A 22,412-nucleotide genomic window follows, 5' to 3' on the forward strand; every position below is an offset into this window, starting at 1 on the left:
CAAGCTCCCTAAAACTTCTGAGACCCTCCCACAAGAGACTACCAAACAGTGTAACTTTAGGCAGTGTTCTGCCTTTGGGAGACTCCCAGCCAGCCAACTATGTAACCAGAGCTAAGGAGAAAAATGCATTCATCCTGCGCTGGCAACGGGAGAGCCCTGGCCTAGGAGACAGGGCCTGATGTGCCCTGCAGACTGCTTGGGCTTGCCTAAGCTCCTGGTTACTTGGCACCTGAGCCTAGGGAAGCATCCAATGGAGGAGCAGCAGGCTCTCTGCCATCCATTCAGATGGCTTTCTCAATACCAACAGCCAAGAGAACATCAGCTGTGCCTGTGAGTTGTGTGGCTTCCTGCTAGAAACATCGAAACTTCAAAGGGATTGAACTGTACTGGGGGCCCCTGTGGAAGGCTTTTGGCATTACTGAATTGGTCCCAGAGAAGAGAGTGAGGAAAAGAAGTATTCTGTTGGCCTCTGCCGGTGTTTAATGGCCTCTCCTGCCTCTCAGGTGCCAGGATAATGGAGAAGCCAGTGTAGCCCCATTGACAACCCAGCCATGAAAACAAAATGAATACAAAGAATTTCTGTCTGGTCTGAGAGCTACTTCAGAATGAGGGCTCAAAAGAACCTTATGGCAGACTCCATAAAATGGAAGTCCTATGTTCAGGATGGATGTTGATTGTCTCTAGATTTCTAGAGGGCAGGGTGAGGTGGTTAACAACCAATCAACACTCTCATTCTACGAGAAGAGAAATTGTACTTTATGTTTAACCTTGAAAGTTAGTCTCACACTGATCCTCGCCTAAAACTTGATACTTGGAATTGGTGAAAAGCAAAATGTCCTCTTTCAAAATCAAAGAGCTTGGTTAAACCAAAGCTCTCTGAAAGTCTCCTGGGGTAGCCATCAATTTGGTGACTTCCTGACACACCTCTCACTTCCTCAATATTTTTCTCATTTCTGAACCTGTTTGCTTTCCCTACAGAGTCTTTCTGATGTGTTCTTCTTCCTATTTTTTCTTGTTCTCGTGAGTTCTTTTATTTTTATTTTCTTCATTTATCATGTGGGGGGTGCATGTACTGGGAGCTGCCATTTAGCTTTTTCTCTCAAAGTTGGAGGAGAGCTAGGGAGGAGAGCTTGACTACAGAGGCAATGTTGATACTATAGATACATAATTAGGGGGATGTGGGGAGAGCTGTCCTGTACTAAGGGTTTAGATGGATAGAGGAAGGCATTATTTCTCCAGCAGTTCATTGAGACCTATTTATGCAGCTGATCACATTGAAAAGATCAGTCTTTTCCCCTTGTATCCAGCTATCTAAAAAGATAATATAGCAGAAGCAATCCTGCTAAATTTAAGAATTTCTCAAAGTATATGAAGAAGCAGAGGTACAGGGTTAGGGAATGCTATCATTTTCAGTTTAGTAGTTTTTAAACGTTATTTTGTTGCAAAGGCTTTGTGATACAATGGATTTGTGCATTTCAGGAAGGGCATCTTCTCTAAGTAACTCTTACCAAACTAATTGAGGTGATACTTTCCTGTAACTCAGCAGTCAGAAGACTGAGTCAGGAAGAACTCTATCGGCTACAGAGCAAGACCCTGTCCAACAACAATAAAAAAATCGCAACTGAGGCTGGGAAGTTGGTTCAGTGGTAGAGCACTTGCTTTGCATACATGAGAGCCTGGGTTCGATTCCTCAGCACCACATAAGCAAAAAGAAAAAAGCTGGAAGTGGCGTTGTGGCTCAAGTGGTAGAGTGCTAGCCTTGAGCTGAAGAGCTGAGGGACAGCGCCCAGGCCCAGAGTTCAGGCCCCACAACCGGACCCCCCCCCAAAAAAAAAATCACAACTGGAATAAATTATAAAATAAACAGGAAAGGTAGAGGATCAGTGCTCAAATTTGTTTGTAATCTTAAGCCATTTTTAACTCAAAAATTAAACCTAATTATATTGAAATAGAAGGCAGTTTTGATCATACTATGGTTTTTATAAAGCCTTCCATTCCATATCCTCAGTATTGTATTGAGTACAGCCGACACTGCCTTTACTTCTCTAAATCAGCATAAAACAATGATAAGAATCTATTATCTGAAATTTGACAGGAAATATTATATCATGACAATTCTATTCAAATATATTTCTCTAGCTTTCCTCTCTAAATGTGAAGAATATATATTTGTTTCTAACTTATTGAATAAATAGCTCCCCTAGAAGTAGATGAAGAGCTAAATCAAGATAATATTTCTTATCATTTTAGAAAAAAAATGTGCCAATACTGAGACTTGGACTCAGGGCCTGAGCACTTGTTCAAGGCTGTTGTTCTACCTCTTGAACCACAGCTTCCTTTCTGACTCTGCTGGTTAGTTGGAGAAAAGAGTCTAAGGAACTTTCCTGCCTGGGCTAGCTTTGAACCTTGAACATCAGATCTCAGCCCTCCGAGTAGCTAGGACTACAGGTGTGAGCCCCTTCACTGGGACCTGGTTTGAATGTTTATTTTTCAATCTCTTGATAGTTGACCCAGTCTGCTTACCTTCCTATCCTACAATCCAGAGCAAATTGCCATCTTTATAACACTGTGAGCAATCCAGACAATGAGTCTGGTTTTTTTGCCTGAGCTAGTTCCTTTCCCTATTCCTTTTCCAAACACAACCCCAAGTGGCTAAACTTCTTATTTAGCTGCTGGGTCAAATGTCACTTGAGAGCCTTGTGTGTTATACAAAAGCAGAATTTATCATTTCTCTCATGAGTTTTCAGTACTTTCTCCACGTGTTCATGTAGGGCTCATTTTATCCTGCTTTGCAGATTGTGATAGTTATGAAAATGATAGTCACATGTCTTTGTGGCAGTAGATCAGAAGCCAGTCTAGAAGTCTGGGAAGGCAGATATGTTTCTAAACTGGGTTGGGAGGTGGTATCTCTCTCTCTCTAGGGCCCAGAACCTGGAAGATATTCAATAATTCTTATCAGATGGGTGACAGTAGTCTGCTACCTGGGCTTCCTCACACTTAAATTCTTATTTGATGCACGAACTCTGTAATTACCAGCTAAACATGCTAATTTTTATTCATTTTAATTTAATTTTATTTTGTACCAGTACTGGAGCTTAAATTTATGGCCTTGGCCTTTTCCACTCAAGGCTGATGCTCCTACCACATGAGCCATACCTCTTACAGCTTTTTGCTAGTTAATTGAGTAAAAGTATCTCGTGGACTTTCCTTTCCTGGCTGGCTTCAGCCTTAGATCTCAGCCTACTAAGTGGCTAAGATTACAGGCATGAGTCATCAGGGTCTGGTTTTGTATTTTAAACATTTTTTAATAAAGTATCTAGAAGTCTAATTGTGGGTCACTTCAGTTTGTTTGGTGTAATTACAATTAGACTACGTGTGATTGTGGGCCATTATAATTTTATATTGTGAACTTTAGAGTCAGATACACTGGGATGGGAATCCAAGCTCCACTACTTAATATTATATGGTTTTGAACAATTCTTAGCCTTTCTCTGTTTCAATATCATCTCTATAAGGGAGGTGCCACATGATAGGATTGCTGTTAGACTAAAATGAGATAGACCTAGAACATAGTAGGAGCTAAGTTAATATTCTGTGGTTATATTTTAATGGGAAATTGCTAGGGAGTCTCAGCTGCTTTCTACGAGACACTTTATACTGGTAATTACTGCAATACAGGAAATAGCTCTAAGTGGATAAAACTCACTTTGCAATTAATTCAAGACAAAAGATTTGAAGTAGTTTTAGAGGTTTCCATTCTGAAAACTTAGAAACATGTAAAGGCAATTGTGTGTGTTCCAAGAGACTTTCTGTTGAATTACATCAAGAAAGTCAATGTTTAGAGAACAGCAATGTGGTCATCAGGAATATAAATCTTTGTATGCCTGTGGAGATCAATGATTTCCACACACTATCTTTTTCTCATAGTGAAAATCAATCTACTAATCAGGTCTTAAATGTCCTTGCTTAATGATGGGGAAGTTAATGAAACTCTACCTCTAGTGCATTTTAAATAACAGCAGCAGAGTGGATCATTCAGTTCTGCGCTTCCTGAAGCCAACCTTTCTAGTTAAACTATAATTGTTGCCTTAATTAACTGTCATTTATTTATTTATTTATTTATTGTGCCAATACTGGAGCTTGAACTCAAACCATGAGCACTCTCCCTTAGCTTTTTCACTCAATGCTGGTCATTCTATCATAGTTTCACTTGTGTCTTTTTGGTGATTTATTGGAGCTAAGAGTCTCCTGGATTTTCCTGCCTGCACTGGTCTTGAACGGTACCCCTCAAATCTCTTGAATAGCTAGGATTACAAGTGTGATGCACCAGTGCCAGGCAAGAAAGAAAGAAATAAAAATGTAAGTTTATTTTCCATACATTATCTGAAAATAAAAACCAGCTCAAAAAATAAGATTTAGTTTCAAAAGCTTTGAAAAACCAGTGTCTCTACAGTAAAGTAATAGTGTGCTTAATATAATTCCAAGCGAGGGTGTTAGAATGAAGACTTGGATAGAAAAATGAACCTAGCCTTTCTGTAAGTATCAGATTCTTTGTGAAATGAACTGATATTGAGGATTATCTGTACTAAGAGGACAGATTCTTGCCCTTCTTTAATCACAAAGAGGATTTTCCTCCCAACTCTCCAGATATACTAATTATCTCTAGAGTGCTACAATGCATCTGTGGCTTTGAATTTGGGTGGAAGCATCATAATTTCACATACATCTAAATTGTTGATGATACCATAATCAAAAGTGAAAAAGGACGCAAGAGAAACATACTTAAACATACTTTTCCGGACACAATGGCCAGAAAAGTCACTTTCATTGCAGCCACTCTAGTCTTGCTTTCCTAGATTCTAAATCTCTGGACCAGGTTCTTTCCTTTTCCTTTTTCTTTTCCTTCCTTTCTTCCTTCCTTCCTTCCTTCCGTCCTTCCTTCCTCTCTTTCTTCCTCCCTCTGTCTCTCTTTCTTTCTTTCCTTTCTTTCCTTCCTTCCTTCCTTCCTTTCTTTCTTTTTTTTCTCTGTCTCCCTCCTCCCTCCCTCTCTTCTTCTTTCCTTCCTGCCTTCCTTCTTGGTCATGGGGCTTGAATGTGGCCTGGGTGCTGTCACTGAGCCTTTTCCCTCAAGGCTAGAACTCTTCCACTTTGAGCTATACAGCGCCACTAATGAGCTATATTTCTATTCCCCAAAGTTGCACAGACTTCATATTCCTGCCTCTTAGTGTAGAGTCATCCTGTAGTTGGCAGTGATCTTTTCTTCTCTGAAAGACCTGTGTTCTGTGGAGTCTTTATAATCCAATTTAGAACTTATGTCTTTTGTTTTGTTTTGTTTTTTGGGGAGGTCCAGTCGTGGGGCCTGAACTCTGGGCCTGGGCGCTGTCCCTCAGCTCTTCAGCTCAAGGCTAGCACTCACCCACTTGAGCCACAGCGCCACTTCCAGCTTTTTTCTTTTTGTTTATGTGGTGCTGAGGAATCGAACCCAGGGCCTCATGCCTGCAAGGCAAGCGCTGTACCACTGAGCCACCTTCCCAGCCCCTCTCCCATTCTTTCGTTCATGACACTTTCCCTGATAATTGGCCTACATACTGGTTTATGTGTGAAGTATAACCTGAAAAGGCTCATGAGTTGAAGACTTGGTCCCCAGCTAGTAGTACACTTCAGTAGTGATAGCTCTAACTTCATCAATGGATGGACCTATAGTTAATAAGCTATTTCCTAATAGCTCATAAGGCCTAGCTGGAAAGACTAGGTCATTGGAGCATACCTTTGAAGGTTATATCTCTTCCCAGGTCTCTTCTCCTCCTCTCTTTATGAGGCTGGCAACATCAGTTCACCATGTGCTTCCAGCCATGATGTTCTGTCTCAACACAGGCCCATAATAATGAGGTCAGGAGACTGGATTGAAACCTCTGAACTCCATGCAAAATATGCCTGTCCCCTTTAGGTGGCTTTTCTCAAGGGTTTTGTCAGCGATGGAGAAGGTAACACAGTACTTTAAGTGAAAGGGAAGTATTTTGTTATAATCTCATCAAAACCTTCCATTGTATTTGGAAGGGGACACAACAGCTATTAGTGACTATTTTGCAGTTGCAGAAATGTGAATTCTGTAGGCATAGTTCCTCTTTGTGTCACACCTCTCCTCACTAGTATTAGTGTGCTAATCCTTTGTATTCTGTACTAAATTCTTTAAAAAACCCGTTCTCATAGGAACTCCATGTTCCAGATTTCACTGATGAGAAATTTACTTGCTCATTCTCTTATGATCTGGAGAAGCACTGGCCGATAAGACAGGCAATATTAGTTTCCAGTGGTTACATTTTGAAAAGTAAGAAGAAATTAGTGTCAGATGAAATTCACTGTATTTTGCACAATACAGTATATCTTATAATTTCAACACTAATTAATATAAAAATTATTGAGGCATTTTATACTTTTAAAAAATCACACTAAGGAGCTGGGAAGGTGGCTCAGTGATAGAGCGCTTGCCTTGCATGCATGAGGCCCTGGGTTTGATTCCTCAACACCACATAAGCAAAAAGAAAAAAGCTCGAAGTGGTGCTGTGGCTCAAGTGGTAGAGCCCTAGCCTTGAGCTGAAGAGTTGAGGGACAGTGCCCAAACCCAGAGTTCAGGCCCCACAACCAGACCCCCCCTCCAAACAAAAATCACACTAAGACTTTAGAATTTACTGTATGTTTTATACACACCCCTCTCTGTTTATACTAGCCATATTTCAAGTAGTCAGTTTGATTTGTGGCTAGATGTTGGGTAGAGCAGTTCTTTAGATTTCTCTATAGTTTAAAATCAGTTTCTACCCCTCCCTCCCATAACAAATTAAATGGAAAAACAGTAATCATCAGTTCCACACCAGAAGGCAGAAGCAAATGATTCATAAATAATTTAAAATAATAGGAGGCTAAGAAGAAAACATAGATCCTATTCATTTCCGTGAGAGTTGGGTTTTGTTGATTGGTGGCAGTTTATTTAGCCCAGTAATTCATCATTTAAATAAGGAACCTACACTGAAGAAGAAAACTATTTCATGAGATACAGGATGTTTGGTATTTTTCATTTATTTACTTTCTGAAATGTAAATGTGTATCCATATCTATATCTTCCTTGCTCTGAATTGTTCAGAGCAAAATTACCAAAAATTATCCCATGAAAAGATTTACTTTGGAATTTACTGAGAATGTTCTAGTGCTATAAAACCACAAATCAAAACATCCAGCTTGGACCAAATACTTTAGTAAGGAGTCCACGTAGTTTTATCATTGAGCTAGTTGTTTGGGGAAGCCATCAGTGACATCAGATCTCGCACTTTATCATGCCACATGCGTCTTTTCTGACTTAGCTCAGGAGTACATCAGTCACGGCCCAGAGGTAGAACTCAGCAACTGAGATGTACCAGCAGCTGCCCAACTTGAGCCTGAAGTGCTCGCCCTTCTCCTACAAGTCTGGCAGCAAAGTTCTGAGAAGTCAATCTCAGGATCACTTTCTTAGTGCTTGACCCTCTGCCAAAGATGGATGCTTCCTCCCTCTCCACACTCCTCATTGCTTTCCTATTCCTCCCCACAGGCTCCAAAGGCCACTAGCTCTCATTATCTATTTGTGCTGCCTGGGCTCCTCACTGAGGGTAGGGCTCAAGGAAACACTCAGAATGTTTTCTAATGACAGCCTGTTGGTATTACTAACAATATGGCCATCTGTCTCATAGCTGTACAGATGCCAAGTGCTGTGTTTATGTCATCAAATGGCGTCATCAGATTGACTGATTGATTTTTTGGTAGGCCTTCTCTTCTTTCCTTCTGTTCCTTCCTTCCTTCCTTCCTTTTTTCCTTCCTTCCTTCATTCCTTTCTTTTTTCCTTCTTTCCTTTCTTCCTTCCTCTCAGGCTCTACCACTTAAGCCAGGTCTGGTATTTTACTCCAATCTGGTATTTTACTGGTTAATTGGAGATGGAATCTCAGACTTTTCTGCTTGGGCTCGCTTCAAACTGGGAATCTCCAGGTCCCAGCCTCTGAATAGCTAGGACATAAGCATGAACGACTGGCACCCAGCTTTTTTGGTGATTTTAATGCTTTTTGGGGGTTTTGTTACAGACTAAACCCTAGCACCTAGGCAAATATTCTCCTACTTGAGTCACACACAAGTCACACACTTGAGTCAAGCCCTTTTGGGTTTTTGTTTTGTTTTGTTTTTGAAATAGGGACTCAAGTTACCTTTGCCTGTACTGATTTTGAACTTGAGATCATCCTGCCTCCACTTCCTGAGTAGCTGGGATTATAAGTGTGTACCCCAGCATTTTATCATCAAATGTAATTGTCACCATAACATTTTGGGATGGAAATAATTCTTTTACATGAGGAAACTTTGAGAGGTTATATAACTTGTCCTATGCCATGTGACTCACAATAGGGACTCTGTGACTGCAACCTGAGTGCATCCTGCTGTTACTTAATTTGTGTGCAGAATATAAGAGAAGCATAAATCTTTCAGATTTCTAGTCAAGTAGAGAAATGGGCCTTTGCTTATTCAGTTCATTCACCTACAAAAAATGAAAGCTTGGCTTTTATGGATTTTTTTTTCTGCTCTACATCTTTAACCTAAAGAGCTTATTTCACAAAATTTGCACCTGGTGTTTAGCTAACTAGCAGTTACCAGGTTGTATAAATATTCACATGATAAATGAGCATGTGAATAATCAGTGAGACCAGTCAGTCTCATTGGGTCGGGAATTGTTGCTGTTGTTGTTCTTGTTGTTTTGTAGTACTACAGTTTGAACTCAAGGCCTCTTACACTTGCTAGACAGTAATTCGACCACCTGAACCACTTCACAAGCCTTTTCTGTGTCAGTTATTTTTGAGATAGGATCTCACTTTTGTGTCTAGATTGTCCTGGATTTCAATTCTCCTATTTGTTTTTCTCTGGGTAGCTGAGTTTACAAGCACCATGCCCAACCATTGGTTGGGTTAGTGTTTTATGAGCTTTTAATCTGAGCTAGCCTGAACCTAGCTAAGATTACTGATTTAAGCCACTATACCTGGCTAAATTGTTATTCTGTTGTTCAAGGAAAATCCCTTATCTCCTTTGAGAAAAAGGTACTAACACATCTTAAAGAATGTAAATGCTTTTGATGTAAGGGAAAAGTGACCAAGTGAGAAAATGAAAAACAACTGAGCTAATCTGTGATGCTTTAGAGCCAGTGTTATTTTCTAGGTAACCATGAGCATCACACCAGCTCATCACCTTTGTGCCCTAGTTCTAATCATTCAGTGTCATGGAGGACAAAAAGAAAAACAAGTCTGGATCAACCTTTCCATATATATATATATATTTTTTACATATACATATCATATATATCATATCCATATCCATATATCATATCTCAGTCTATAGTCTTGCATACATTTATTTTAAGAATTATCCATTTCTGCACAATTTTATTTGGTACACATTAGTCAGATTTTGTAGCTTAGATGAACCATTTCAGTTTTTTCTATTTTTTCACAAATTAATTGCAGTCATTTGGAAGCATACTGTTCTTGTGTGCTGTTCTTGTTTGATTATTGATGTTGATTCTTTCTGTTTGTTATCCTCTGGTAGATCAGAAGTGAGGCTTTTTTTTTTTTTTTTAGAAAACAGTGAATTTTAGCCCCTATTAAAACAATCATTACAATTATTTAGTAAGTTCTGACCTAGATTTAAATAATGACTGCCTAGAGCCTGCTCAGAGATAATATTTTTCTGCCTAAAAGTTTGCTCTATTTTATGCAGTTACAAGGGAGTCCTGTTGACAAGACCTATCTAATATTCTATTAAATAGAGTTGTCCTATGCCATTCGAAACTGTAGCAATTAACATGCTGATGGTGCAGCCAGTAAGTAAATTCACAATCTGGTTGATAGATAAATTCTGAACAAAATAAAAAGGCTGGGGCAAGTTCTTTTATATAGGTCATTTTATGGAGCTTATCAAAATATTCACTAACTTGACAAAAATAAAATAACTAGGCCTGAAACTGTGAGCTTATCATCACTTTTATCAGCCCTGAGAACAATTGAAATTTCTTGGAATTGTGGTATGACTATCTTTTGGAAAAACATGTAATGGCTATTTTTAGGTATAATTTACAAACCCAATGGTTTTCAGAATATTTAGAGTGTTTTTCAACCATTGTCTTGAGTCTTTTCTCTCTGTGTGTGTGTACATGATCGATATGCCAGTTCCAGGGCTTGAATTCAGGGCCAGCCTCCTGCTCTTGCTTGGCTTTTACACTTAAGGCTGGTACTCTATAACTTGAGCTGCACCTCCACTTCTGGGCTTTACGATTGTTAGTTGGAGATAAGAGTCTCATGGACTTTCCTGGCCTGGCTGATTTTGAACCAGAGTCCTTAGATCTCAGCCTCTTGAGTAGCTAGACTTATAGGCATGAGTCACCAGTGCCTGGTCATCATCACTTTCAGATCATTTTCATCAGCCCCCAAAGAAATCCTATGCCAACCTTCCTTCCTTCCTTTTTCTTCCAAGTCCCCTAACCCTAGACAACACAAATCAACTTTCTGTCTCTATGAATTTCTCTACTCTGGACATTCAAGTATATGGAATCAGATTGCACCATCTTTTGAGATGGGTTCAATCACTATTATGTTTCAAAGGTTCACCCGCAGTGAAACCATCCTTCTTTATGGTTAAACAATGTTTCATTATATGCCTGAACCAACCACATTTGTATACCTGTTTGTTAACTGGTAAATATTGGGCTGTTTCTATTATGAAGAATCTGTGTTTTTTGTATGAAAACACATTTTCATTTTTCCTAGATTCCATAGATATAGAATAATTGGATCATCTGACAACTCCATGTTTATCCTTTTGAGGAACTGCCACTGTGTTTTCCAATGGGACATGTCTTTTAATTTCTGCCAACAGTGATATGGGGCTGTCCAAGCTCTCTACCTCCTCCCCAGCACCTATTTATTACCGTTGCTATTGTAACTATCCTTGTGAGTGGAAGTGCTGTCTCTTTGTGCTACCCATTTGATCCTTCCAATGGCTAAGGATGTTGAGTACTTTTGTTGGAAGAAACAGCTACTGGGATCCTTGGTTCACTTTTTTTTTTTTTTTTAGTGTTTTGATTATTCAATTGCAAGAGTTCATCCTGTAATCTACATACACATTCCTTGTCAGATAAATGATTTGCAAATGTTATCTTCCATTCTGTGGAGGTACTTTTACATTCTCTTGGTTACACTTGTGTGTTTCGTAACCTACTTATTGTTCAGGGTGTTCTTACAGATTCTCCCAATCTGGGCACGTTTCTTCTCTTCTTTCCATACCCTCTTTTGCACTGATTACAGTGTATTAGTATTAGCAGATCCAGGTTTGTTGGCCCCAGGGAGCTACATCCGGCCAAGCATTTTATCTCCGAGCCTGAGACCCAGAATAATGCAGAATGAGAGTAAAATAATTTTTCAACAAAATGAAAATGAACCTTGAGTGTGGGGGGAAAAATCCAGATCGATAATGTTCTAAAAGAATTAATAGGAAGGGCTTTAATAGACTGTCAAAGAATCTAAGGAACACACAATTCTTGGTAGGAAAATAAGTCTCCATGATTTTTCTAGACATTGAAATTGTTTAAACACAATTCTTCTCAGAACTCCTCCATTCTTAAAATCCCAGCAGAAGCAAATAAAAAACACTTTAAAAGAAATCCCATGGACTTTTTTGTGTATCCCTTTGCTGAAATTTGAGATTCGTACACTTGGCCATATTGATTTCCAATTTGGCGCTAACACAGCTTCAACACAATCACATAGAGAAAAGTAGTTGATAGCCTAAGATGACTGATTTATTCTTTGTTCGCGCTGCAAGATGTGCTAAAAATTACTTCATCTCAATAGACTTCCTGGAATTCCTGAATGAGAAATACCCGCACCCTTGATTATTTTTTTCTTTATGAAACAAAAATAGCTCTTCATTTTTCAAAGAGTTTGGCAGTCATGCTGATTAGAGTACTGTATTAGACTAACACTTATTTTGAATGACTAAAAACCAGATGCTGTTCATGATAGTTCAAAGCTTATGCTAATGTGTCCACTCTGGTGTTCAACACACTTCAGTTAAGAGTACTAAGAGGATCCTTCAATCCAGAGGTAGGGAATCCAGTAGGAAATGCTTCCTTGTCTCTGCCCAGCACCCTCTAGAAACAGCATTTCCTGTAACATAACCTTAGCCAAGGAGAGATCAATGTTCTCTTAGCCAGCATATAGGCCAGCCCAAAATGTTGAACACAGAAGAGGAGTGGAAAGTATTTGTTTAGTCAGATGGACAGCTGGACACACAGCGCTCTCATGAAGGTCAAACACAAGAGTGAAATATGTATTGGGGTTCATTGCTTGTGTCTCGGACATACCACACATCTGCATGATGGTCATGAACTCATCACTTGTGTTCTCATTTTTTCCTTAGAAATTCGAGCTCAACTGGTAGAACAGCAAAAATGCCTTGAACAACAGACGGAGATGAGAGTTCAGCTCCTCCAGGACCTGCAAGATTTCTTCCGGAAAAAAGCCGAAATTGAGACTGAATATTCTCGAAACCTGGAGAAGTTGGCAGAGAGATTCATGGCCAAAACCAGAAGCACTAAGGATCACCAGCAGTACAAGTAAGAGAAATGTCATTTAACCTCACCTGTCCAAAGTGATAGCCAGCATTTTTACTAATTCTGAGAAGCTCCTGGGTGGGAACTTTATGGGGTATATCCCCATAAAGAAACATACTTCTCTTCCAAACTTACAGTATACGGGCATCAATTTATCATATTTTAAACTAATGATATTCTCTTGAGATTTTTCTGTTTTCAGTACAAGAATGTTTCTATAGAAGTTCATCTATGAAGTATTTACTCTGTTAAATCCTTGATTTATTCTTTGTAATACTTGCACCTATTAGCAGAATAGAAACATTGTGTTATAATTAGCAATTAGATTCAGAAAATTTCCTGACCATCTCCTTCACTCAGCATTTGACCACCCTGCCATTAATGAGCTGGGTCACACAGATCTGAACATCTGCACAGTCCTATATCAAAGTCAGATAATAGGAAGAAACTTTATTCTATCTCCACTGAATAAGATCCAGCACCCCCATTGAGGGAAATTGCCTTGACACTGGAAAAGATGAGATAAACAAGTTTTCTATTATGATGTTCTTGTCTTTGGACATTCATCCCAAATCTTTAAACAAAAGCAAGTCAGTAGCTAGTAGCTAGTGAATCTCATTTTCCAAAACACACATGTTTCATTATAATAGTCATTTACAGAAATTTTGGCATGCCACATTTTGCTTTGTGCTTTTTGCTAAATCAGTAAATGACTAATCTTACTTCTAATGTATTAAAATTGTCAAAGGATTCTTTCAGGATTCTACATGCTGATAACGGTGGGAATCAGAACAATGTGTACGAAGTCAAGGCCAAGTGAACAGGCCTTATGCTGTGAAGAACATAATTAGGTAGAATCGAGGGCTGCTGAGTTATGAATGGCTTATTTGAATATAGAAAGATGCTATTTTTAGGCACAGTATTCCTCTAAACCTTGAAGCAATGTTTTTTACAAATGAGAAATTTATGGACTCAATAAAAATGACCACATGTCACATTTGCTAAACTAGCACTCTACCACTGAAGCCATGCCTCCAGCCCTGCTTTTTGCTGATTGACTTGGAACCTTTATCTTCCTGAGTAGCTAGAATTATGGATGTAAGCCATTGGCTCCAGGTCTTAAGCTTTAATATTAATTTTACTTCATTTCTTTAAGGATTACATACAGATTACTCTGTTAATGAAATTTTGTTTTAAAATTCAACTCCTGCAAATGAGAGAGAAGTAGGCAGTCAATCCATTCGTGTACACAAATGTTCTATCAGGGATGAGCACAGGATGCCAGCCAGGGTCAGACATGGCTGAAGACCATTCTACAGTACTGATGGGGAAGGAAATGAAAGAAATGATACCTAGGCAGAGACCTGAGAGATTATTAGGCAGGGAAAAGAGCTGAAGAAAATGCTCTGGGCTAGGAAAGCTTCATGGGTCAGGAGAGAAGAACAAAAGGGATATAGAGTCAGACCTGCAGAACAGGAAGTAGTCTGTGGCTAAGCAGTGAGGCTGAGAGCTGTGGGGCTCCTGGTGTGAATTAGAGCAGATCATGGGTACTGTAACCCATCTTCCTGGGGAAGTTCTACCATTGCCCTGCAGACAGGACGTTTTATACAGAAGGATAACCTGCTTGCACGTGATTTTAAGATGGTGACAAAGACCAGAGGTAGCGTTGTGTACAGCTAAAGGAAGGGGGACAGGAAGGGGCTCTCACCATGATAGTGACCTACCCCGTCTGGAGCCAGAGTGGACAAACCTATCTGGGAGATACTTTAAAAGCAGCACAGACTTTTCATTTCTGGAAATATAGGAGACAAAAGATTGTGAAAAACAGCTGGGTACCTAGCTCCTAGAAGTGTTGGTTCAAATATAATAGACATCGCTGTCAATATGCAATTAGACTCAGGAAAGTCAGGGTAATTTCCAAGGACCAACAAAGGAAGAGGGAAGTGAAGCCCTACATGGCAGCATTACCCACACTGTGGACCCCACCTACATGGGCCCAGAAGGAGAAGTCAATGCAAAGTAAAGATGGGAATAGAGGGCTTCCCCACCACCCAGCCTTCTGTGTCTCCAGGAGAGTCCTACCCCTGTGAGTTGGTAAAATAGAAAATCATCTGGCAGATACTGAGAGCACTGACCTTTCTCCGCCACTCACTTCCCCTCCCATGACCTTGGAGCATACATGAAAAATAGGGAGCTTTTCAAAAGCAAATGCTTTTGAATGCTATTCTGGAGAAAAAAGAATTCATTTTTCTCTTTTCTTCCCTTTCTTCTTCTTCTTTGGATGACTTTAACCCCTATTTTGAGACCAGTGTAGACATAAATCTCAATGAGATTCTTCCAGTATGACCAAATGTAAAAGGTACTTTCTGAGGCTGAGGAAAGCAAGAAGATCCAGGAGCAAGTATTCCATTCACACTTATGCACATTCTGCTGTGTGTGTGTGTGTGTGTGTGTGTGTGTGTGTGTGTGTGTGTGTCTATGCATGTGCACGCACGTGTCCATATGTGTAACAGTATTGGGGTTGAATTCAGGGCCTTGTGCTCTTGCTTGGCTTTTTCACTCAAGGCTAGTGCTCTACTAGTTGAGCCAGACCTCTATTTCTGGCTTTTTGGTGGTTAATTGGAGATAAAAGTCTCATGGACTTTATTGCTTGGGCTGGCTTCAGACCATGATCCTCAGATCTCAGCCTCTGCTATAGTAACTCACTTTTGAAAAGCAATTGCAAATGAGAAGACAGTCCATTCACTTGGCAGTGTCTGAGTCTGCCTTAGTACTTGGCTGTGAACTACAAGAAGGAATGGACCATGGTCTTAGATTTGACCTCTTAGTCATCAGGTGCCATTTTTGCGTTTGTTTCTCCAGATTTGTGTAATGATTTTCTTCAAAAGATAAGGAGCTTGAAACGGTCTTGGACTAGGGTAAGCATGTTTTCAAGTGCAGGAATAATAATAAGTATATGAGAAGGATAAACCATACTTGGGAAAATCTCTAGGACTGGCTTTATTTAATAGCCAACCAGCCCTCATTTTGAATAATGGCTCTAATGTGTAGCTCTGGGCAGGTTACAGATCTTCCTGAGCTTTGGCTCCTTCATGTTAAATAAGGTCTTATGACTAAATGACAAGACTAATGTGACAGAATCCTTGATGTGACCCACAGCTTGCTTGGAACAGGCACACAGTATTCCTTCTTCCTTTGCCAGACTCATGTTGTCTCTTTAGCACAGTAATGGTCCCAGGCAATGAGGGTGGCCTCCATGCTCTGCTCTTCTTCAGTTTGCAATGCTTATTCTGCCCAAGAGTCCTTGGCCTAAAGTTGCCACTGTGTGATAGAATTAGCAAGCCTTGAGCCTGGCACTGATGCCTCGTGACTGTAATTCTAGCTTCCCAGGAGGCTGAGATTAAGCTGGAGCAAAAGAAAAAATTTAAAAAGGGAGTAAGCCTTGAATCAGCCTCCTTAGACACAAGAACCCACTGTGACTAGTTTCTGTTTTTTACCTTGTTGTCTTAGCCACTGACAGAAAGGACACTGAGGGCCTCTGCTACAAGTAGTTGTATTAAGGGTTAAGTAGAATTAATGTCAAGTCTTTAGAGCAGTCCCTGGTCAAAAATAGCCAGTGTTACCTAGCACTTACTGAGCATTGCCCGACACATTATTATAAGCGTTGAAAATGTATATATGAACTCAAAGCATTCCTTATAATAATCTTATATGATGCATACTATTATTTTACTCATTGTACAGAGTATCCAGGGTATTGAGAGCTTAGAATCACTTTTCTAAGACCACATTTCTAGTAAGTGGTAGATCAGCGTGCACCATCTTGACCAGAGGACTACTTCTCACGCAGCAAGCACTGGCTGTTCTTTTTCCTTTGTTGTTAGAATTTATTATGATTACTGCTACTCCTAGTAACAAAGCAGTAATGTATATGTTCATTCAGTCAATGAAATCACATTTATTTAATGCTTATAATGGAACAGGCACTGGGGATACAAAGAAGTGTGAAATATTCTCAGGGAATTTATGAACTACTTCATGATAAAAAGATACACATAAATGTGGCTATAAAGAAGCTGGCCTCAGGGTTGCTTACCTGAGGGGTTAGTAGATAGAGAATGTCAATAGAAAGGCTCCGGTTACCAGCCATAAAACCACTGCTTCTTAATTATGATTTTAAGAAACAGAAGGGTCATATGTACCTAGCTGTTGAGCTATTGTGGTCCTCTGCTAAGAGTATCATAGACATAGTCTAGTTAAGACAAATAGGGGAAAACATAGAGCTTATGTTTCTTTGGGTCTGGCTTGGTTTGCTTAATATAATTTTTTCCAAGTCTTTCCATTTCCTTAGGAATGGGGCAGTGTCATTCTTTCTGATGGAAGCATAGAATTCCATTGTATAAATAAACCACATTTTCTTCATCCATTTATCTATCTGGGTTGGTTCTATATCTTAGCTATGATAAAGCTGCAATGAACATCAAAATGAACTCCAAGAAATGGAAACAATAGGTTTTTATAATGTACCATTCACAGTTATTTCTTTTTTTTTCCTTTAGTTTATGCCCTGTTGTCACTGTTTTTTATTTCTGTACCCTTTGTCTTATATGTAAGTTGATAGGCTTTGTGGAAGGGAAGGGGAATCACAGAAATGGTAGGACAACGATACTCACAAGACACTATGTTGGAAATGAACTTTACAACTTTGCAGAGAAGGTCTGGGGGGTGTAGGAAGTGGGAGAAAATGAGGGAGGGGGAGACACTGTTGAAAAAGAAATGTACTCATTACCTTACTTACATAACTGTAAACCTTCTGTAGGTCACCTTTACAATAGGTAAAGGAGGCAGTCTGTGCTGTGGGAAGAGTGGAGGGCTGCTCTTGAGGGTCCAAGGCAGGCTCTCACCATGTGGTCCAGATTAAGCTTACACTTCTGATTGCAGTCTAACTGACCATCTAGTCTACTGTGAAATATTAAATCTAGACTCTGAGAAGTTTAATGACAGAAAACCCTGACTTAATAATTTTTTCTCAATATTCAGGGTCATAAATGGTCATGAATGACAGAATAACACATGTAATAAACATGGTGCTTATGTCCCTTCGTTAGAAAGCTCCCGACAATTTTTGCCATTTTTCTGTTCCTTTTTAACGTAAAAGAAAAAAAAAATAGTGCACTTGATTTTTTTAAACAGTGACATTTTAATTGTTCACTGTTTTAGAATTTTTCTACAAGATTTTTTTTTATTTAAACTGTCTTGTTCTGGGGCTCATAGTCATGTTGAAGGTTAATAGCTAGAATCAAAGCAGGAACAGTTCGAAATCTGAAAATAGTCTAATAGGTTTGAACAGGGCATGTGACAGGTCAGAGCCAGTAAAGTTCTTTGGTTCTGGTCATGAGTCTCACATTTTGGAAGCTGGAGGTTCTATGATAGGGGATTCATAAATAAACCTTGAATTTGTGATCTATGCAAAGCAGAAGTAGCCAGATTTCTTTCCCAGGGGCAGGCTGAGCATTCATAGCAGACTTTGTGCTGTGATAAACCACAGTCTGCCTACAGGACAGTCGTCTATAGATTCTTCTGTAAACATCAATTGCTTCCGCCATTGTGTGTGTGGGAGTTGTGAAGCTGAGGGCTGCCTAGTGCTGTATATGGTAGAGTCCTGAGTTCCTTGTTAGGAATGAGAGTTTTCACAGATGGTCTTGGTCTGAGTTTTCCTTGCAAGCTTGGCAAGATTCTGGCTCTATGCTACAAACAGGCGGGAAGGCCAAACTGTGGGCTGTCAAAAGACCTAGTCTACATAAGACATGCTTGGAGAGAAAGAGAAAACACCCATCCCACAGGTGCTTTGAGTGGTGTGGCTCCGTTGGTTGGGACAGCTTTGACATTGCCGGTAACCCTGTCCTTCTTCACCTCTCAGGAAGGACCAGAACCTGCTGTCTCCTGTGAACTGCTGGTATCTGTTGCTGAACCAAGTGAGGAGAGAAAGCAAAGACCATGCGACACTGAGTGACATCTATCTGAACAACGTCATTATGCGCTTTATGCAGATAAGTGAGGATTCCACCAGGATGTTTAAAAAGGTACCCTCTGAAATCCTGCCATCCTTCTGGAGGGATCACTTCCTCGTCACTGTTTGGCCTGTAACCAGTGTCTAAATATAAGGGGGAAAATCTAAGGGAGCCAATATTTTAAAGACCACAGAATAAAAAGTTAAACCAACCAAGGGCTAATGGCTCTCACCTGTAATCCTAGCTATTCAGAAGGTTAAGATCTGGGAGCAGACAAAGCCAAGAGAATCTTATCTCTAAGTAACCAAAATTAGCAAAAAGCTGAAAGTGGAGGTGTAGCAAACCACCAGCTTTGAAAGAAAAAGCCAAGAAAGTGAGAGTGCCCCACTACTGGCACACACACGCACAAGTTTTAAACATGAGTAAATGAGCATATATATATGTGTATATATATATATGTGTGTGTGTGTGTGTGTGTGTGTGTGTATATATATATATATATATATATACATATTGCACATATATATTGCAGATACAGCATGAAGATAGCATATATGTGCTACATATACTTCTCTCTGGTCAGTCAGGTGCTGCACTTGGGGCTTGAGCAATGTGTATCTGCAGATTGCATACCTATCCTTAGCAATGGATGGTCACAGGAAAAGTCAGAGAAGAGAAGAGCCTGAGATTCTAACCTTTGGGCTCACAGCTGGGCAGACTTGTGAAGGACAAGGCTGCCCACGTGGGCTGCTCAGAGGAACATGTTACCACAAGTTTTTCTCTCTCCAGCCAGAGCAGCAAGATGTGAACAATATTCCACAGAGCCCAGAAAATCCAGTGCAGACACACCACACACCACAGAGCTTCCTCTTTCCCAGGCCTAATACACACACACACACACACACACACACACACACGCAAGCACTGGGCTTTAAAGGCTTTTTGTCATCATTCCAGCCTCACCAACTCTTAGCAATTTTTTGTTGTTGTTTGGACATCTTTTTGCTGAGAACAATAACAAAATCAGACCATTTCCTGTGCAGAGAAGGCAGCTCCTTGCCCTGTAAGACTGGCCTTCCTCCCAATTCTTAGGCCCATGAGATATAATAACTTTGTTTTCTGTTGATAATTTTTAGCACTTCCATTTATACCTGTTCCCTTCCTTTGAAAGAAAAAGCCAAGTAAGTAGTTATTAGTTTCAAAGAGGAGAGGGTAGAGAGCCACTGTGCAGATTAATGATATATTTATGTTTCAAAGAGTCCCCGTAAAACAAAGACACAGTGTTAAGCAGGCCAGCTGGAAAACTTCGCAGCCATAGTTTCGTGTATCCACATTAGATATGATTTCTGACCTGAAGAAAGAATTTAGCCAATGCTTAAGTCATCTTGTACTCCCTAAAGCGACCAAAACCAAAAAAAAAAATAGTGCTTCAAACAAATAAGAATTTTTTTATAGGAACTAAGGAGTATATTAATGAAGAAGAGAATCAGCAGAGAAATATTGTAGCTAGAAGAACTTTACAAAGAATTTAAGCTGTGAAAGCAAACCAATTTTCTTGTTTGGGTAAGGCAGCGTCAGTGAGCATCTCCTGAGAGCAGGGAGGTGATGAGGTTGTCAGAAAGGTTAGACATGAAGAAGAACTGGCTCTGTGTTCAAGGTTGCATATCATTGAGGTTTGGATGGTGCTAAAAGATACATCTCAGCCATGGGGGTCTTAGCCACTGTTCAGCCACGGCCTGGAGGGGACCAGCACCTCAAGAGAGTTCATGTTTTTATCCATTTCCTAAAACATCTGGACTGGCAAAGCAGAGTTTAAAGACATGTCTCTGCCTGCAAGGAGCTCATTATAATAATTAAGGATCACCAGATTCAAGAGATACTAAGGCTGCTGTGGGAGCCTGGAGGCTGGCACCTTACTATTACCAGGGGAGCCCGCACTGGAAGTGAGTTTTTTTGTGGGGGGAGCAGGAGGCTTTCAGGCAACAGTGAATGACAGGAGCTCCTCTGGGAAACTCAAAAGCTGTGTACAAGGAAAAGGAAAGTTCGACGTCACCAGACTAGGGTTGTGATAGGATCTGAGGTTAGAAAAGATAGATTGTTCAGTCTAATCATTGCTCTCATGAAAGGATTTCTGTTTGTTTGGTTCCTTGGTTAGGTTTTATTTTTTGGCAGTACTGGGGTTTGAACTCCAGTCCTGAAACCTGCTAGACAAACACTCTTTCACATGAGCCACTCCCCTAGACGCCCCCCCTCCCCCCGGCCCTTTTTCCTTTGGCTACTTTTTAGACAGGGTTTTGTGCTTTTTTCTTGGGCCAGCCTCAGCCAGAAATCCTCCTATCTGTATCTACCAGGAAGCTAGAATTGCAGGTATGCACTAGTATTCCTACCTTGTTCTTTTGAGATAAGGTCTCACTAAGTGTATTTGTCCCAGGCTGGCCACACATCAAGGTCCTTCCTATCCCTACCTTACAAGTAACTGGGGATTACAGGCACAAGCCATTGCATCAGCCCAGGATTTTTTATTTTGTTAAAGTCCACTGAGGACTGGACTCTCAGTCCACTGAGAGTTAAACAGGTTTGTACTTGAATCCCTGCTCTTCTGTTTCTTTGTTTTGTGACCTTGGGAGATAGTTCTAGAGGTACAAGAGAATGTTCTCTATCCTACTGGGGAGGAAAGGAGCTAAGATTAGAAAAATGAAGAGAGAAAAAATAAAATCGAAAAATGAAGAGAGGAAGCAGGACGAATGCAGTCATAATAATATTCAATGCATAGCCCATGAAATTAAGAAAACGGAGGGAGGGGTGGGGTTAGAAGGGATGGGGAGAAGGAGGAAAAGGTGAGATCCATCTAGAAGCATTGTGCTTATAAATTGATTTGTTGAATGGTAGCTTCTTTTTGTAACTGCTTATATTAAATATATAATAATCAAATAATGAAAATATAATAATGATCAAAAGATTAGATGGAGAAAAAAACTTAACCTGTGGGATCTAGGGAGCCTGGGAGAGCCTTTGTTGTGTTTAAGCATCCACACAGGAGGCCTGGCCTTTCTTGTGGAGTCTTGGGGTTTGGACTGCTCTTGACAAAGGAGATAAGTAATCATGAGAGAGGAAACTCCTGGGGTGGGGTTGAGCCACCCTGACTTCAGCACTCAGCAGCCAGCATCCCAGGGAGTTACAAGAATGAGTTCCTGGCTGTTTGAGAGGATCTGGGAATATATAACACATAGAGATAGGCAGGCAGACAGACAGACAGACAGACAGACAGGCCTGCTTGTTTGCTAGCTAGTGTTCTGTTCTTCAGATTTTCTGAGACTGAAAGTATGTCCAGTGTACTCCTGATTACTTTGGTATTAGTGGGGAATAATCTGTGCCTCCTGGAAAGCCTTTTCTTTCTTCAGGCACAGTTAATACAATCTCTGCCTAAACAAAATACCTGGACATGATGCTTCAATCCTGTAATCCCTGCTATCCATGAGGCATAAGTAAAAGGATTGCAGAACTTGGCCAACAAAGGCAAAATCCAAAGACTGTATCTAAAAAATAATCTAAAGCAAAAAGAGCTAGACAGTGCTTTCCTAGCAAGCCCAGTGAACTGAGTTCTCATTCTAGTATTCCCAATTTTAAAAAACAAAGGAAAAGATAATTGTAGGAAAACCTAATTCCAGTAGTAGAAAACAACCTCCTCTTCCTCCTCCACCTCCACCTCCTCCTCCTCCTCCTCCTCCTCCTCC

General features: G+C 40.2%; 1 protein-coding gene across 2 annotated transcripts in view; it reads left to right on the forward strand.

Annotated features, from left to right (window-relative positions):
- Srgap1 (SLIT-ROBO Rho GTPase activating protein 1) overlaps positions 1–22,412 on the forward strand; it is a 233,201-nt gene that overhangs the window by 97,364 nt on the left and 113,425 nt on the right. For both annotated transcript variants that reach the window (XM_013023272.1, XM_013023263.1), the window contains exons 2-3: positions 12,475–12,670; positions 18,588–18,750. In XM_013023272.1, coding sequence (XP_012878726.1) covers positions 12,475–12,670; positions 18,588–18,750 — 359 coding nt within the window. The remainder of the gene's footprint in view (positions 1–12,474; positions 12,671–18,587; positions 18,751–22,412) is intronic.

Source organism: Dipodomys ordii, unplaced genomic scaffold, assembly GCF_000151885.1.
Source record: "Dipodomys ordii isolate 6190 unplaced genomic scaffold, Dord_2.0 Scaffold3, whole genome shotgun sequence".
In the NCBI taxonomy this organism is placed as follows: Eukaryota; Metazoa; Chordata; class Mammalia; order Rodentia; family Heteromyidae; genus Dipodomys; species Dipodomys ordii.